The sequence below is a fragment of the Panicum virgatum genome, chromosome 7N, assembly GCF_016808335.1.
Source record: "Panicum virgatum strain AP13 chromosome 7N, P.virgatum_v5, whole genome shotgun sequence".
Lineage (NCBI taxonomy): Eukaryota > Viridiplantae > Streptophyta > Magnoliopsida > Poales > Poaceae > Panicum > Panicum virgatum.
In genome coordinates this window covers 48,703,080-48,720,614 of record NC_053151.1, presented here as the reverse complement: position 1 = coordinate 48,720,614, position 17,535 = coordinate 48,703,080, and the positions used below count along the sequence as shown (strand labels likewise).

At 43.8% G+C, this 17,535-nt stretch overlaps 2 protein-coding genes across 5 annotated transcripts; one reads left to right on the top strand and one right to left on the bottom strand.

Annotated features, from left to right (window-relative positions):
• Positions 1-34: 34 nt before the first annotated feature.
• Positions 35-6,244, top strand: LOC120683531 (zinc finger CCCH domain-containing protein 30-like). Of its 2 annotated transcripts, none has more exons than XM_039965609.1 (4): positions 35-399; positions 4,593-4,802; positions 4,890-5,014; positions 5,103-6,244. In XM_039965609.1, exons 1-4 carry the CDS (start codon positions 340-342, stop codon positions 6,076-6,078), a joined length of 1,371 nt encoding a protein of 456 aa, XP_039821543.1. In that variant the 5' UTR covers positions 35-339; the 3' UTR covers positions 6,079-6,244. The 2 variants fall into 2 exon arrangements, with proteins under 2 accessions (XP_039821543.1, XP_039821544.1); XM_039965610.1 differs by having other exon boundaries at positions 264-399; positions 4,687-4,802.
• Positions 6,245-7,652: 1,408 nt separating this feature from the next.
• Positions 7,653-13,902, bottom strand: LOC120682747 (protein IQ-DOMAIN 32-like). 3 transcript variants are annotated; one of them, XM_039964747.1, is made up of 6 exons: positions 13,570-13,902; positions 11,348-12,076; positions 11,058-11,228; positions 9,843-9,899; positions 8,131-9,757; positions 7,653-8,003 (listed from the first exon to the last, which is right to left on the bottom strand). In XM_039964747.1, exons 1-6 carry the CDS (start codon positions 13,672-13,674, stop codon positions 7,984-7,986), a joined length of 2,709 nt encoding a protein of 902 aa, XP_039820681.1. In that variant the 5' UTR covers positions 13,675-13,902; the 3' UTR covers positions 7,653-7,983. The 3 variants fall into 3 exon arrangements, with proteins under 3 accessions (XP_039820681.1, XP_039820683.1, XP_039820684.1); XM_039964749.1 differs by having other exon boundaries at positions 11,058-11,204; positions 13,570-13,884; XM_039964750.1 differs by having other exon boundaries at positions 11,058-11,201; positions 13,570-13,884.
• Between the last annotated feature and the right edge of the window lie 3,633 nt (positions 13,903-17,535).

Here is a 17,535-nt window from a genome sequence, read left to right as displayed (position 1 = left end):
AATCGACGCGACGAAGAGAGAGAGCAACAATACAAAAGGGGGCGCGGGCGGCCGACGCCAGCACATCCTCCTGCTCCCCACCACCATCTCCCGTATCGTCCCTTCCAAATCCACACCCTTCCGCCGCCGCCGCCGCTATCGCCATCCTTCCGTGAGGTCACCAACCCCCCTCGCGGTCCGACGAGGACGGGGAGGAGGCGCGGGAGCGAAGCGGAAACCCTAGATGACCCGATCCCGGGTTCGGGAACAGAGAGCCTCCGGATTGCGCCTTGGATCGCAACCTCGCCTCGCCGCGTAGGGTTGCCGCGCCTATAGATCGGTTTGGGGGAGTGCCAAGTAATGATGGGGTCGAGGCAGTCCAGGCGCGTTTCATGGGCCACCGGGGCCAATCTCTGCAAGGTATTGTGATAAAATCCTCGCCGTAATGATGGTGAAGTTCGTCCGCCGCCACGGCGAGGAGAACGATTCGCGTTTCCCCCCTTCCCAATCCAATCCTTCGCGGCGGTTTGAAGATTTATTTGTTTTGCTTCTCGTGTTGGTCGTGCTGATTTAATCCGTTGCTGCCCAACTCCGCGATGCAACGAGGAGGCACGATCTATTTGTTATGTTTTGATTGCGCAATGTGTTCGACTTGTCTAAAACAAACATTGCAACTTTAAGTTTCCAACGCCTTTTTTTTTGGAAAAAGTTTTTAAAAAGCTTCTATGGGCAAAAGAAGCGACTGAGATGGTTCGATCCTGACTTCTGCAAATGAAACATGATTGCTGGTGTTTCTTACACCCAAACAATTGCAGAAATGAATGAACGATCTTCTCATATACCAGTTAAACAACATGCAGATGCAAGTGACTGGAATCTATGAAATAACCAAGCAAACATGGATTTGGGGAGAAAATAGTGAATAAAATGATGCCTGACAGCTTAATAAAACAAGCAATGACAAATTACTTTCTAAGATTCCATGATACTAATTGATAACTACTGCATGATGTCCTATGGGAAATTATACATCAAATAGTTTTATGCATTCTCCAGAGAAGGATATGCAGTGCAGGACTGCAGGTTGCGAGTATAAATTTAAATTTGGTGGAAATTTAATTAAACGGGATTGATCTGATTTTATGATGTTGTGTTCATGTTCCAATTCGTCCCTACATTTTTCCCCTGTTGCATGCTGAATTTTGCTACAAGGCCTACTTAAGACAGAAAATCTGTAGCCGCTAAATGTCAATAAAGATAACTATTTCCACAACATTTGTATGTGCGCGACTAACTTTTGATTTAAAAACTCACTGTTCATTTTATTAATAGAGATAGAGAAAAGAATATAATGAGGGTGATCATGATTGTTTTTTTAAATTGTATACACATTATACATTCTGTTATATATTGTTTCATGTGAAAAATAGTTTTTTACCTTTTTTCTTGAAAAGATTAGCAAAGTATCCATGACACAATGATGAGAAAGGATTAAGAAAAATATGCATACCTTGAATGTGAAATACTTGGAGAAAACATTTTTTCCAGAAGCATCTTCATATTAAACGCCAGGACAAATATATAGAAAAACTCTGCAAAAGCATAACGTTATTTATTCATTTTAAATGTAGCGATAGACATTTCACATAGTGTGTGCAGTTGAGGTGCATTGTGCCAAATGTCACCTTCTGTCTTGTGTTCTTAATTGGTGAGCTCATCATGTAATGTCCTATTCCTATTCATTGATTTCAGTGAAGTAATTGGCCAATGCAACTTAGAATAATCCTATTGTCATGCTTATTATTTTAAAATAAACAAGTCTTCTTAATGAAGTCTTGGTATTTCATGTACAGAATATCCTCTTCTTATGTAGGCACTTTGCCATCCATATCCAGATTTGACTTACTATCATCATGGCATGAAGGAATCACTATCAAATGGGAATGCTAAGTTGAGAGACCATCTAGTCTCTGATCATAATGTCTTGTAGATTTGTATATTGGCTAAGGAAATATTCATAAAATTGATATTTTCAATCTTATTGGATAGATGAATAGATGAACTATTTCTTCTTAATATATTGATACGCAGCTCTCCTGCATGTTCGAGAGAGAAAAAATGAACAGTTGAACTATTGATCTACCCAATGATTACAGGTTTGACAAAAAATCCTTTTAATCTTAACAAAATACTATGCCTCCTAAGTATTGGACTGGACATAGATTGTGAAATAGAATTATTATGTATAGGGCAGCAGAGTTAGTCTGCACAAGAGACAAAGCCGTGCTGGGTCATTACTACAGTATCCTTTGGAATTGTTTTCTTGCTCACCATGCTACCACAGTTTTGTTCCCAAACAGTGTGTTTTAGCCTTACAAACTTTGATAGTTTGGGTTTACGCAATGTTTCAAAACGCATGAAGCACTAGGCAGGTGGTGAGGCTCCACCTACCGGCTAGCGCCTAGGTGTGTGTACTTTTGCAGGGAGGTAGAGTAATGGCATGTTAAATAGAGGAATTGTGGCATATCATCAAATTTTGACATTTTCATGCGTCCATGATTTCTGTGACTATAGTTCATCAATCTCCACCCCTAATTTGCCCCAATTTTATTTTCAAATCAAGTCCTAAACTTCAAATAGGTGAAAAAACGCCTAGGTGTTAGGCAAGATAGTGCTTCTCCACCTAGTGCCTAGGCACCGCCTTTTGAAACAGAGTGTGTATGGGTCATGAAGTGGTAAGGCACGACAGTGAACGAATTGAACATTTAAAAAGGTCAAACTCGTGCTAAAGTTTGGCATTGAACGGAACTCCTTTTTACTTCCATTGGTCCATGACAACAATTATATTGCATGCTTCGTCTCATGCATGTTAGCTATCTGATATCTTATAACTGACACTGTCTACATGTCTGGTATATACACAAAATATCATAGGTTAATGGATGCAGACCTGTGCAATCTGAAACAAATTAAGCTAACAAACTTATGATTTCCAGATAGTTAACTGTTAACCTCAAGTATATTCAGTCTGAACTGCATGTTTTTAAATGGTCATATCTACACGTAGTGAACGAGTAGATTGCAACACAAAAAATCTGGAAGGACATGTCACTATAGCATACTTCCTGTCATTAATGAGTGCAGTAAAGTCTACATGGCTTCATTAAGTCCATTAGAGAATCTCGTGATTTTCTTAAAGGACAAGGTTGAATTTTCTTTTTTTTTCTTAAATCATTTCACCTGTTTGTTTCTACGATTTTCTTATTATTAATTTTTTTGGCAATTTATGCGTTCCAAAATCGTTTTTGTAATATGGCTGAGCAGAGCCTTTGTATACCATTTTTAGGCACTTTAGACGAACTGCATTTATTTTGTCATTCTGAAAGAGGTTTTAAAGCATCATGAATTCATGATGAAAGGCCAAAGGCCTCATCAGCTTACCCCCTGTTGAGCTGGATGCCAGGGCAGCCGCTGGTTGGCTGAATCTACAGTGAAATGTGAGCCACCAGCAGCAGCAACCTGCCAGCCGCTGGTTGGCCAGCCGAACAGGGGTTTGCTGAACCCAAGTATAAGCAATATATTGGTTACTATGAATGTGCTTGAATTCTTGTGATACAGTTGCGCATCTATATCATATGGCATTCATGCTTTTTTATCCCAAGATCTGTATGCACTAGTACTTCATTTTTATGCTTTGAAGCATCTCTCTCTAAATGTTTGTGCAGTGTTTCATTGATGATAAGTTTTTCATGGATTCCAGTGCCTCTTGTTTTTTTATATCCTTCCAGTATATCCATCAGTGATGAAGAAAGAATGGTTGTTGGTGCATCCGTGTTCTCTCATGTCCAATACAATCATTTTTACTTATGGCTTTATGGATGATGGTCTATATTTCTTTAGAGCTACCATTATTTGATTGTTTAACAGTGTATTAAAGACATCGTCTAGGTGTCTGAGCGGACCTGACTCGCCTTGGGCAACAGTCACGCCGTCGCCTAGGCATCCAAGCGTACCCAGCTCGCCTTGGGGTCGCCTTTAGAACACTATTGTTTAAATAATCAACTATGTTGATATTTCTATTGGTAATTCAATTAATGATCAACTCTGCTAATGGACATAGAATTTTCTTTTTTTTGGAAAAAAGGTTGGACATATATTTTTTAGAGTTAGATTACAAACTGTTGTCTGTGTTAATATGTCTCAAACTGAAATTTGCCGGAGTTGCTCTTCATGACAGCTACGTAATGATTTGTGATTTTTATTCAAACTATGGCAGTTTTCTGGATTTTTTTAGTTGTATGTACACTGGACTGGCTGGCCTATTCTCCAATAGAATAGTCTAGTAACTGAGCTCATCGGCTGACCTTTTCATCCTGTATCATGTGGCATTCTTATGTGTCCTTCCTGAATCAAACTACTTCTGATATTTACATTCAAAGAATCATAGATTCCTGCAATCTTTCAAAAAAAAAATCAAAGTTGCAATTAACTTATTGCTTATGCATTCTTGCTGATGTTTGTTTCTAATGTAGATTCGCGGTTTCCTAATCACTAAAAAATATAACATGTGAATAACTAAATGCTAATCCATCATGATCTTGTGAATCTGTCAGGTAAGGCTTTTTCTCTCAGAGGATTCCCCTTCTCAAGCTGGCTTAAGACCGCAGGACAATCTGCAAGCAAAAGGCTCATGGTTAATGCATGCAGCTGGCCCAAGCTCAGATGATTCCCTGCCTCCAGGCTTTGAATCGTTGCAGCCAACCAACAATCACAAAATTGACATATCTCAAATCCCTCTTGTTAGGTGGAGATGCCCACCACAGGTAATTAGGATTCATGAGTTTGAACTCTGCACTCTACTAATGCCAATATAACTTTAAGATCATTCTCAAACCTTGTGCTGGGTGCAGATATTGTATAATCCTGATTGGCTTCTTGTTGCTGGAGAAGAAAGTGTGGAGGTTGGCTTACAAAATGAGAGAATGTTTGGAGCACTTGAAGCTATATATCCACGGCCATCAAATATTCCTCCAAAGTAAGCAAGCTATATTTCAATTTACAATTTGTCAGATTTGACTCTTCCTGCGCCAATTCTTATATGTGAACTCCTTGTGCCGATCCAGCCCATTTGTTTCTCCTGATGTGAAAGACTCCTATTTTGATGATTCCCGGACCCAATCGGTTCCATTGATCCCTGTTGAAGAGGACGATGCTTCTGATCAGTTGGAAGAACAATCTGTTGGTCCACCAAACAGTTACCATCAGTCACATAAGTATGACTCTGCAACAGTCAGGGTCCCGCAAGCCTCAGATGCTCCATTTACCACTGCACAGCAGCAGCCCAATGGTTCCATCAACACAGCAAGTGCTGCTGGTATCTCCAGCGAACCTGATGCGGTGGCTGCTGCATCTGCTGCATACACTGCAATAATGCAAAGCAATCAAATGGGAAATATGATTGACCAAGATCTACTCATCAAAATACTAAGTGACCCTGCCCAACTTGAGAGACTAATGAAAGAATATGGCACACTTAAACATGAACAACCAATCAACAGTTCTGCTCCTGCCCAGATGCTGCCGGGCCCGCCACCTCAAATGACAGCTAGTGCTCCAGTATCTTTCCCAGATCATGTGACAACATTTCACAACATAAACCCTGCGCTGCCGCCTCCACCACCTGTGATGAATCGGCTGCCTCCAGCTGTTCCTTCAGTTGCCATGAATCCTCCAGCAAGTTCACAATCAGTTAACTTTCCAAATGTTCCAGGTAGGGGTATCGACTACTACAAGACTCTGATCCATCAGCATGGAGGGGAGAGGCAGGAACCGCTTCAGCAGCATGGGATGCAGTTTGGAATGCATCACCATTCTGTTCCTTCGCAGACTAGCACCATTGATGTTGTTAGCAATGGTACTATGCCGGGTAGGGAGACTAAGCAAAGGCCTACGAAGCCCTGTGCTTACTTCAACAGTGCCCGGGGGTGTCGCAATGGTGCCAACTGTACGTTTCTGCATGATGTGTCGGCCGCAAGGAAAGAGCAGCCAAAGGGATCGAAAAGGATAAAGCTAGATAGCAGAATAACAGGGCGGTATTGAGCCGCAGTTGCTGCTGTTTGATTATTTTATTGTTCGTTGGTTTAATATCCTTTTTTCGAATGGTTAGGTAAATATTGCGCCTCAGCTCCTTGTTTCTTTCTCATTACAGTGTCCTTTGTTGACGAAAAGGAATCTTTTAAATGAAAGAAAAATATTCCATGAATCATTGGAGCTCAGCCACTACTGAATCAGTGGAAAAAAATTTGTTAATCGGTGTCAACTGTGTCATTGTGATTTATGGCGAATTTGTGCTAGGTTCATTGTGCGCGTCGTTTTACATTCTTTTTTTTTCCAATCTGAGCAACGCGTCCAAAATAAAATGCGAAACAGAAGGGGAATAGTCGACTGAGTTGAAAAAAAATATATTTTTCTTTCAAAGGAGTCATGCTTTGAATTTCTCAACTCCTCAAAGTCCTGATTGGTGCCATCGAAACAGGAGTGGCATACAATTAGTTCTCAAAAGTCCTGATTGGTTTCAGATATTTCAAAGGAGGCATGCGTTATCAAGGTATGAACGTTGTTCTCAGCCACCGGAGTGGCATACACGGGAAATACGAGTCGTACACTTACATGCATACAGATTACGTGGAGAGGTTGTTTGCACCTGATATGTTTCCTAATTACAAATCTTATTGAATCATTGCAGAATTTTTAATCAAATAAGCATCACAAAAATCCGAATGAAAACAAAGAAGAATCAACCAGATTTTCCCAAGCCACTAAACAAAAAAACGATTGAAAATATACACACGAATCGAAAGAATGAAAAACTGATTAGTGACAAAAAAAGAAAAAAGGAACAAACTTCATATCTGAAACCTTCAGATCTGAGCAGCATATTTCACTATTTTTGATTCATAATTTCGAATTTTAAGTATTAGTATATAATCATTTGTTCTGCTTTTTATATAATCATCAATCATTCTGTCAAAATCTAGGCATACACTCCAGCCGTGCTCTTTCACCATCTTCCCCTCCCAGGCCCACGGTTCCTCCTTGCCACACGAGCATGCACAGGCCCACGTTATCTATCTGCACGGCCCTCCTTGCCACACGTGAGGGCCGAGACACGCCACGACTGACGGCCCATTCAGCCGAGACAAAAGTTTTGTGCTGCGACAGCGAACTTCATGCAGCGTGGGGGGTGCTGCTTGGGATCACGCGCGTGATCTGGACCTGTTATAAGCAGCCCACTCTTCAGAATTTCATGTTTTCAATCTAAAACTGATCCAACAAATTTGTTGCTGAAACAATATTTTTTATTCAAAATAATTTTTTAATTATTCCAGTAACAAAAAAAATCGAAACAAAAAAATTATTCCACCTTGAGTGATGATTTACTATCAGTCATACGTGTAACTCCTAACATTTGCCTCTGCACCTAACACTTGGTGCGTCATACGTGTAACTCCTAACATTTGCCTCTGCAACTAACACTTGCCTCTGCACCGTTTTCATCACAAATTTAATTTCCGAGTGCGTTTGACCAGTACAAAAATTTGCATTTAGATATCGCATCGTGGCACGCCACCAACCGGAGTATACTGATTTGAAGATAAATCAGAACAGCACTCTATCAACACCAACAGAAAGTTCAATATTACCAAATGTAACAGACCAATCCACACTCTTCAGGCTGCTGTTGCGTTACATGTCAAGGATATATATTACACACAGAAACCACTATCATCAGTCAAATAACACAACCAATAACAACCAACAAATGTACACATATCAAGCGGCAGCTGCTGCCCTTCCAACCATACTCTGTATTCCAACAAGGAATCAAGAAAAAGAAAAAGAACTAACGAATTAGATGGAACACGCGGAGAAGGCAAGAGTCATCACGAGAAACCCATCTGGATATTCGATGGCAGCGCACGGGAATGCTGCTCGGAAAACTCATCAGATATGCCACCTCTTGTCTGCACGTAAACATAAATTAAGTATGATGAAACAACCTTCAAAACGCAACTGGATAGCAGATATAAGGATCGGCAACTAATGCGACCAGATAACACGCAAAAGTGTATCAGACAACAAAGCACTTACCAGACGAGTTGTGAGGAACAGCACCGTTGCTTTTCACGTTTTGCTGAGCCTGGGACGATGACCGTTGCATCCGGGGAGATGAATCGTGCTTGCCATTTGTCATGGGCAACGAATGCCTTTTCCTAGGGTTGCTGTCCTGCACATCTGGGCTCATCTTTGGGGATGAGCTAGCAGACGCCTTTGCCCTTGCAGATTCTGTAAACTGCATGTAGCTTGGCACCGGGTTGCTGTTGCTTATACGAGGTTCTTGGTCGGTGTGGTCGGATTTAGCAGTCTTGCTTGAGTTCTCTCTCTTTGCACGCCTGGATTCCTTTGAGAAATTTTCGGTGCTGCTCCGTCCCACTGAATCACTGTTGGGACTAGCCAGTGACCTCTTGCTTGCATGGGACTTGGGTTTTTTGCTCCTGCTTTTTTTGGTATCAACAGAGACCTCACTTGATGGTGTTCCATGAGATTCTGGAACGGTGGCTCGGCTCATTGGAGTTCCTTCAGGTGTGGCATAAGATTCTACAGGTTTTTCAGCATGGTTATGCAAATCTGATTTTTCTGGTTCAACATGTTCCTGAACAAGCTCCTCTTGTGGCTGAGCTTCTACTTCAGGGTCAGCAACATGACCATTCTGTTGTTCCTCCTTTTGCAGCTTGGCTTCTACTTCAGGAGCATTTTTCACTTCAGAATGCACAATACTGGCGTCCTTATTAGCTTTGTGGGAAACATAGTTTCTATTTTCCAGAGCTCCAATCTCCAATACAATCTCTCCACCATCACCTTCTGATCTATCTGGTGAGTCCAGGGTAGAGGAAATTGAAATCTCAGTCCCACATTCTGAAGCAGCAATTACCATTTTAGCATCATGACCAATCGAGCTTTCTGGTAGGCCCGTGTCATTATCTTGCTTTGACAAGTAATCTTCTTGTGAACGAGGAGTATGCGCCCTTGACTTGCTTGCCCCATCCAGATAAGACAAGCTGCTGGACCTGCTGACTGTCGAATTTGTACTCAGCTCTTCAAATTTCAACTGTGCAGCAGCAAACACTGGATTGCATGACTTTCTCACCACAGACCTTTTACCTTCCATCTCCAGTGTCTGCTCAGAACTATATGCATCACCACTGTCCTCAATGGATGATTCATGTTTTTCAGGAAGAGGGCTGGGTTCACTTAATGCATCAGCTTGGGTAGATTGTTGATCTGAGGACATCAAAAACTCGTCCACAGCATTTTCAGTCTTTTGGTCAGTCACATGCTCAGCATATATATCAATATTTTCAATCAACTCTGATTCAGGGTCACGTCTGATTTCCACCTCAGGGGTTTCATCTGGGATACTTGCAGGAGCCTCCAAGGCAACAGAATCAGATGTCCCTAGTGACTCTTTCACATCTTCAGGTACCAACTTGGGGGAAGATAGATCTGAGCCCAGAGGAACAATCTCATCATCATGCTGACCATCTTCTTTCACATTTTCACCCATCAACTTGCCATTTTCTCTGTGCTCTGGCAACTGCTCCCCAGTGATTGGTGGAATTAAGGATGTCCACCTCTCCATCCATTTCCATGTGATATCAGATTCTGAAGGATCACATTTTATGTGAATGGATCTTGGAGTTGGCATGCTGTCCATGAGCTGAAATAAGATGTGCAGCATGAATATGAGAAACCTTAAATAGAGAGAAAATGGAACATTTTAGTATATGGATAACATGTCCTACCTTGAGAGCAAATCCATTGCGAAGCAATTTCTCACCTGAAGAATGCACAATAGTCTCCTGCAGAAGGGGGTACAACCAGGGTTTTAAAATCCGACCGGACCGGCCTAACCGCCGCCCTCCGGTACCGGTTTACCGGACCGGTTAGGCCGGTAACCGGTGGAAACCGGTTGAATTCAAATCCAAATTCAAATAAATTCAAAAACTCCCATGCAACCGGTTCCGACCGGTTTACCGGCCGGTTTGACCGGTTTACCGGCCGGTTTGACCGGTTTACCGGCCGGTTTTACCGGTTTACCGGTCGGTTTGACCGGTTTGAAATTCAAAAGCTCCCGTGCAACCGGTTTACCGGCCGGTTTGACCGGTTTACCGACCGGTTTGACCGGTTTGATCGGTGGGCCTTCATGGGCCGGCCCATTTTTTTCTTTTTCTTTTTTGATTTAACTTTAAATTCCCACAAACTATACTAAATGAATGAATTTTTGAGAAAATTTGACACCATTAGATTCATCACACCTTGAAGTATTTTTAGGAATTTTTTGGGAATTTTTCATTTTTTGAATTCAAATTTAAAATTTGAATTTTGGCCGGTTGGGTACCGGCCGAAACCGGAACCGGACCGGACCGGTTTGACCGGTTAGGTTAACCTTGGGTACAACATGTTAATGTTAATACACAGAATTAAGAAACAGAACTTGCTGTGACTCTCAAGAATGCTCAGAGGGATTACACTCGGCACTGTTAACATGAACAATTCGTGATCCTTCCACACATTTTGTGCAGAAGAAAAGGATTGCTTATGTAATGGTATTGAAGTTCACAAAAGCCAACAAGATAACAAACAAGAAACAGAAATAGCAACCATTAGAAATTGGATGGAAACAAAAATTCCTAAAACCAGTAATAGAGTGACAGCTTTCAGGATGCTAGCTATAACAATCTCAGAAAACTGCACACGACCGGCACATAACATCTTAGTAAATGATGACGCTGCTAAGCCCCACTCAGCTGACTCAGCAAATCAGTTTTGCACCATCTGAACTCATCGCAAGATATAAGTCATAGGGAGAAATGGTATATGGTCTGATTGGACTATGTTTTGTCATTCTATTCGCTAACACTGATCACATTGTGTACTTGTTACAATCCACATTTAATGAAGTTGATGCCAAATTTTTTTATACGCGATTGTGCCTTAAACAGAAAGCCTTCACTCACCTGAACCTTCTCTCCTGATTGCTGTGCTTGACGAGCCCTGATTAATCCTTGAATTTTAACTATTGCAAGCAAGAAATGCAAAGATTCTGAAGCCTGCTTTCTAACTAGACGTCCCCGTACAATAGCTTGCAGTTTCACCAGATCCTTCTGATTCAGTAGTTCTTGCCTTGCCTGGAGTCATGCAAACAGATAACATCTTAATTTTTGTAGCTGATAATCTCTTAATAATTAAAAAAACTGAAAGATAAACAACTAAGTATAACACTACAAGGCAAAGAATTGCAACATACAATGGATGTCCCACTGTCAGGCTGAAGATCAGTAGCTGCAGACTCCAAGTGATCCTCCTCACAGTCTGCAATGCTTCCTTCAACAAGTGAGGCTGTTTCCTCCTGCTCTGGCCCAGTTGATGAGACAGAAATATTTTCAGTTGGCTTTTCAATCAGTTCCTCAACTTCCCTCTCAATTATCTCTTCAATTGGATTTTCCATTATCCGTTCAGTTGGATCTTCAGATGCTGCCTCACTTGTTTTTTCAGCTGGCACTTCAGTTGGTGCATCAGTAATTTTTGGGGCTGGCTCTTCAGTTGCTGTTTCAGTTGTCTTCTCAGCTGGCTGTTCAATCGACTTTTCAATTATCTGGTCAACTGGTTCTTCCATAAGTTTGTCAGTAGGCTCTTCAATTGGCTTCTCCATCAGCTTTTCATCAGACATCTCTTGATGCAGAGGCTTGTCCTCTGGCTTCTCCATCAGCTTTTCATCAGACATCTCTTGATGCAGAGGCTTCTCCTCTGGCTTCTCTTCATGTAGGATCTTCTCATCTGGCTTGTCTTGCTGGAGAGGCTTCTCCGAGGCATAAGAATATGTTGAAGTATAAACATTGTTGCTTGGTGTAATGTCAGCCTTTGCTTTGCTCGAACTAAGAGTTTCAGGTTCTGAGATATCAGAGTTCTTCAAAACTCGATGCCTTGTAGACCTCCTACGAAAGCTCCACCTGCTTTTATCTGATATGGCCTTGTTCTTAAAACAGCCGACATGTACCCATTAGAATGATGTTCCAGTGCAAGGAACAGAAAGTAAGAAATCTTGTTACTTTGTCATAGATACGAAAACAAGAGAATAGACTATAAAAGTGAAAGGTAGTAATGTCTATCCAAGCATACCCGCAACATAAAATACTGCTCTCATTCAGCCTCTGCAAACATATGGATATAAATTTAAATTTCAAATAGACATTCTTCATAAATTGCCATTCACCATCAATAAGTTGAACACACACATTGGACGATTATGTTTTCTTTTATTAATTCATGTATTGTTCCTTAAAAAATCCATCCAAAGTTACGCAGTGGAGGTATCTGAGTCAATTTATTTCCAAAAACAATGGTGCATTGCTATGTGAGGAAAGTGGATTGATCTGGTTTATGTAATACTTGACGACAAAGTGCACCACTTAAAAGTGTGCATGTACTGACAGTAGGTGAAGACTAAACCTCAAGCAAATATCCATGATTTATTATTGCTACTGATGTTCCATTAACGTGTAATAAACTTTGTGTACTTTTATAAATTTAAATGAGCTACTAGCTCTCCTAATTCAACAGGTACAGCATACAGCTCTTCAGGCTGACCTGCCAAAAAAATCAAGACCCTATACTAACACATGTTTCGTATACAACAATTCACCAATCTAAATGGTGGTTTTACCCCCAGATCTTTACGTTATCTGTGCAAGAAGACTTCAGGTAACACATCCCTGTATTGAAGTCTTAGTAGGGAATAAAGTCACGAGTAGCCCATCGTTAAAACAAAATTGTCAAATTAAGAGGGAACAAAGCTGGAAGCAATCAACCCTGCAGAGGAGAAAGACAGACGCAACAAGCCGATGGAGACACAGTGAAAGCACTTGCATAGCACAACATGGAGCAAACAAAGACTGCAGAATCAGATCCCTTCTTGCTGTGCTGCATGGGATCATAACGACGCAAAACAGCACCCTTAGCCAGACCTGACATGGCACTGCTTGCAGCTAGGGCCATGCAGCAAAAAAAAAAAGAGAAAAGGAACATTTTTTTTTGTTGTTGTTTAGTTTCATTCAGAATGAACCAAACGAAATTTTCAGGTGAAGAGCCATGTCCATGCCGCCAGGCAACATATAGTGCTCATGAAATGATGAGCAATTGTCCACCTACCAGCTTTGCATAAAAATTTCGAAATAAAAATTTATGCCCACGAAGTAAGAGAGCGGAGCTGGAGAATCACTGAGGAATCTCCCAATTCGCCGCTTGATTCCAGCTTCCGGATTCGAATTAAACCCAGATCTAGCAAGAATGTCGCAAACCCTGCCCCCTGAACCCCACGCATTCCGCAGAGATCTACCGAAACAAGCACACAAGCTCGAAAAGGAAACAACTTTCGACAAGGCACGACACGCCGCGCAGAGAGAAAGACGCCGCATTCGGCGGCACGGAAGCTCAGGACTTGGGGGGGGGGGGGGGCACGCAACACGGTACCTCGTCGGGGTGGTCGTCGGCGTCGGCGTCGGAGCCGGCGGAGGGGTCGGATCCGGAGCCTGCGCAGACGAGGATCTTGAGGCAGCCGTTCTTGGACCGCGCCATAGGGGGCCGGATCGCTCGCTCCTGCCGCGCGGCGGCGACCGCGGCCTCAGTCGGTCAGTCGAGTGCTCAGCTCTGCGGCGCGCGTGCGTTTCTGGAGTCTGGAGCGGGACAGGACGGCAGTGGATGGCCGCTCTGCTCCTTCTACGCTGCGCGTTTGGGTGCGGCTCTGCTTGTTTGCTTGCGGTTGCGGCTGGGCACCTGAGCACCTCTGCACTGCACGGCGTTTTTATTTTGGACGCCTCCTCGGGCCCTCCGCTGTCTATCTAGTGTACTGTACCACTTTTACTTCCCTGTGTTTTTTTCTTATAAAAAATCATGTGATTTTTCGTAAATAAATTATTTTGTGTAAATTTAGAATTTAAATTGTTTGCTTTACATTGTTCATAGAAGACACTTTGATGCCATTAACCAAGTACAGAAGCGTGATTGAATATGTAGTCTAATAATTACAAAAGTCTTGATAGCACCTCACATCCTTGGTTCGATTTATCGTGGAAATGAAATTTTAGAGTTTAATAGAGTTATGCTCTAGGAGCGTCCTTATCCAAATGCATCATAGCATAGCTCTTGTCTTCACGGCACGGTAGCGTCCCGCTGCTGCAATGCAATTCTGGTTCCCCGTTTGTTGTGATTTGAAGGTTACGGTTGCTCGGCTTCAAGACGCCAATAAACAGAGGCATTAATGACCGCGGCCGTCACTAGCATGGCGACTGTACTTGGCGACGAACTGCTGGCTCGAGACTTGCTCCCTTGCTCGTCACTCGCAGAGGTCGCCACTGGTCGGTCCTCGCTGCTCAACGGCCGGGCCGGGTTCTCCCTTCTTCAAAACCATGGAGATCGGTGTACGGCCGGCCCAGGACGCTTGACGGCTCGAGCCCTCGAACAGTGCGCGAGAGGCTCCTGTGCCCGTCACGAGCAAAATAGTAGCACGAGCCACGAGCGGTGGGAGCAACAGCACAGGGGCCGGCTCGGCCGGTCGAGGAGCACGAGAAAGCGTCGCCGCCGACGGCCTCGGAAGGGGGTGAGATGCCCTCCCGGAGCGCATGCGCCGGGGCGGTAGGCGGTAGGCTTGGGGTTGGTTGGCGAGTTCACGTGACCTGCCGCTGATCCGCCGGGGAAAACGCCCGGAAAAGAGAGGAACCCGCAGCCCCCGCCGTCGCGGGCACCATGCCATGCCGGGTGCTGGCCCTGGCCGGCGCCCCCTCACGCTGCGGGGGCGACGCCGCGAGCAAAGCACGCGCGGCACTCGCTGAACGCTGCCACGGTCTGTTTCCTCTTCTGTTTGGTTAGTTGGTTGGTTGGATCTTTCTACGGAAATGGAGCAGGGTGAAAGCGTCACGATGAAGCTTCAGACTTTCGGGCCCTGTTTCAGGGGCGAAGCTAGACGATCGAGCCACCGGGGTCGGCTGTACTAGCTCGACGGGGTCAAATACAAGGCAAACAGTATTTTACACTGTATTTTGCAAATTTCGTCGGGGTCGACGAACCCCGACGGACCAAGACAGCTCCGCTCCTGCCCTGTTTAGTTCTCAATATTTTTCTTACAGTAACCGTCCCATCGAATCTTCGGACACATGCATGAAACATTAAATATAGTTGAAAGAAATAACTAATTACACAGTTCAACTGTAAATGACGAGACGAATATTTTAAATCTAATTAGCTCATAATTGAATATTAATTGTCAAATAACAACGAAAGTGCTACAATACCCAAATTTAAAAAAATTCGCGAACTAAACACACCCTCGGATGCAAAAAACTTACTCCCATCTTTTGACTGTGCTCCTTTTTCACTCAACGTGGCTTCAAGACTCCAAGCGTGAACTGTACCCTAGAGAATGTTTTCTTCGGACTTGGACAGTGTGTGTGCAGCCGTAGAGGCAGAGCCGCGGAGGAGATGCTGGGTTACTACTGCCAGTGCCAGCAGAGATGAGTAGGGTACATGTACATGTGAGTGTCACCACACCAACGGCTTTGAGGTGGAGTACGCATACGATATGAGCACGTACCCCGTGCGAGACAAAGTGGGCCACGTACGCGACGAGGGGCTGCGGGTGGGCCCGAGACGCCACCAGGCACGCGCCAGCCTTTCGCACATGGACACGTCGCTGGCCACCACCACCTGCTCGCCGCGGCGACGCACGTTACCGCCACGTGCAGTGGTACCCTCACTCAAAGCCGTCAACACTATCCTCGCCTCTCCACGCCGGCTGTAGCTGTACTGCTACTACTACCGACCTCTCTTCCCAAACCCTGATTACTATGTGATAAACTACTAAGCATCGTGCTCCTAGAAGAAGAGTTTGTTATTATTGTCATCATCATCCTCTTCTAATCACCTCGCTAACAGCGGTCAAAGCGTCTGGACCTGGCAGTAACCAGGCAGGCGTATGTGAAAATGCTCCTGGGATGCTTGGAATCGCAGAGCATGCGTCCAAGCACGAAGCTGCTCTTTCGGCAGGGCAGCAATGATGCTCCGCCTAAAGGCCTGGAATCCTGGATCCAGGAAAAGAATGACCAGCGGCAGAGAGCCAGGATAATGAACACGGCAGAGGCCAAAAGGGTCCATGATTATTTGGCCCCTAATGTTACCTGATCCTACAGGGTCAACATTTGGTCTTGACCATGCTGCTAACAATTCTCCATCAGAAAGCAGCTACCCCACTAGCATTGCCCAAAAATGACCATAACCGTTTTTGGGTCAAGTAACAATGCTGTACTGCAGAGTGTCTGTCAGGAACAATCCGTAGATATCTACTGACTTGGTGTAAATTTTTGTCAGGTGTTGAAGTTGATTGAGATCTGAAAGGTTGGTTTTGGTCAGCTAATGCAGGAAATTAGCGAATAAATGGTCATGATTCTGTGATATCTTTTAACATTTCTTAAGCACAAGAAAGCAAGGAAAGCACCAAGCATATCTTCAGTGGATAACAAAAGTCATGGCCTGCAAAGGGGCACACCACACCACACCACTTTTTGTTCTTCCCTCGTCTTTTTTTTTCCCTTTGCTCACTGCAATGGGTTGCTTGTTTCAGAAGCACATAACAGTAATCTCTCACCCCCAAAACAAAAGGAGCGGACAACAGTGATCGGAGTCTGGAACCGAGCGTTAGCTCGGGCGGTGGGCACTCCAGGTGTGGAGGCCACCGGTCCTGAGTTCGAGCGTCGCTCGACTCAGGATTTTCCACCGGTACTGTAGCGTGCGTGGGTGTGTGTGCGCGTATGTGGTGGTGTGAGTGCTGCAGTATGGCGCGTTCCGAGACTACTCGGGCAGTCTCGTCTGCGTTGAGTCCGGTCAACGTGGGCGCTCGAAATCTTACACGCTCCTGGGTGCTTTCAAAAAAAAACACTGATTGGAGTCACAGAGACAGCATGCCATGAATGCCAGCTAGCTCAAATAACTTCAGAATGGAGAGTATTAGGTTAGGGTTTGTTGGGATCCTCCGGTTATTTTAGCTTCAGTGTGATTAACTAGTGCCAAAATGAGAGGTCACTGTCTGAGAGTTGGAAGGCAGTGACAGGCTACTCCATGTTGCTTGTGGAGGAAAAAGGGCAGAGCAGGTCTGAGGCCACAGGCCATCAGACAGGGGACTGGAAACTGGCATCTGAGAATGAGATCTAGTGGGTTGCTTCCACCCATTCATTATAGATAACATATACTGAATTATTGCTATAGAGCAGCACTGCAGCCTCTCATAACTCTTTTCAACGCTCTTCAAAAATAGTTGTTGCGGAGAACGAATTAATTGTTCATGACTAATTCAAGGACTAGATGCATTTAATTTTTTTTCTGAAGAAGTCGTACATATGTTCCTCCAATCTTCTAAATTTCTTTTCACTTAATTTTTTTTTCTGATTT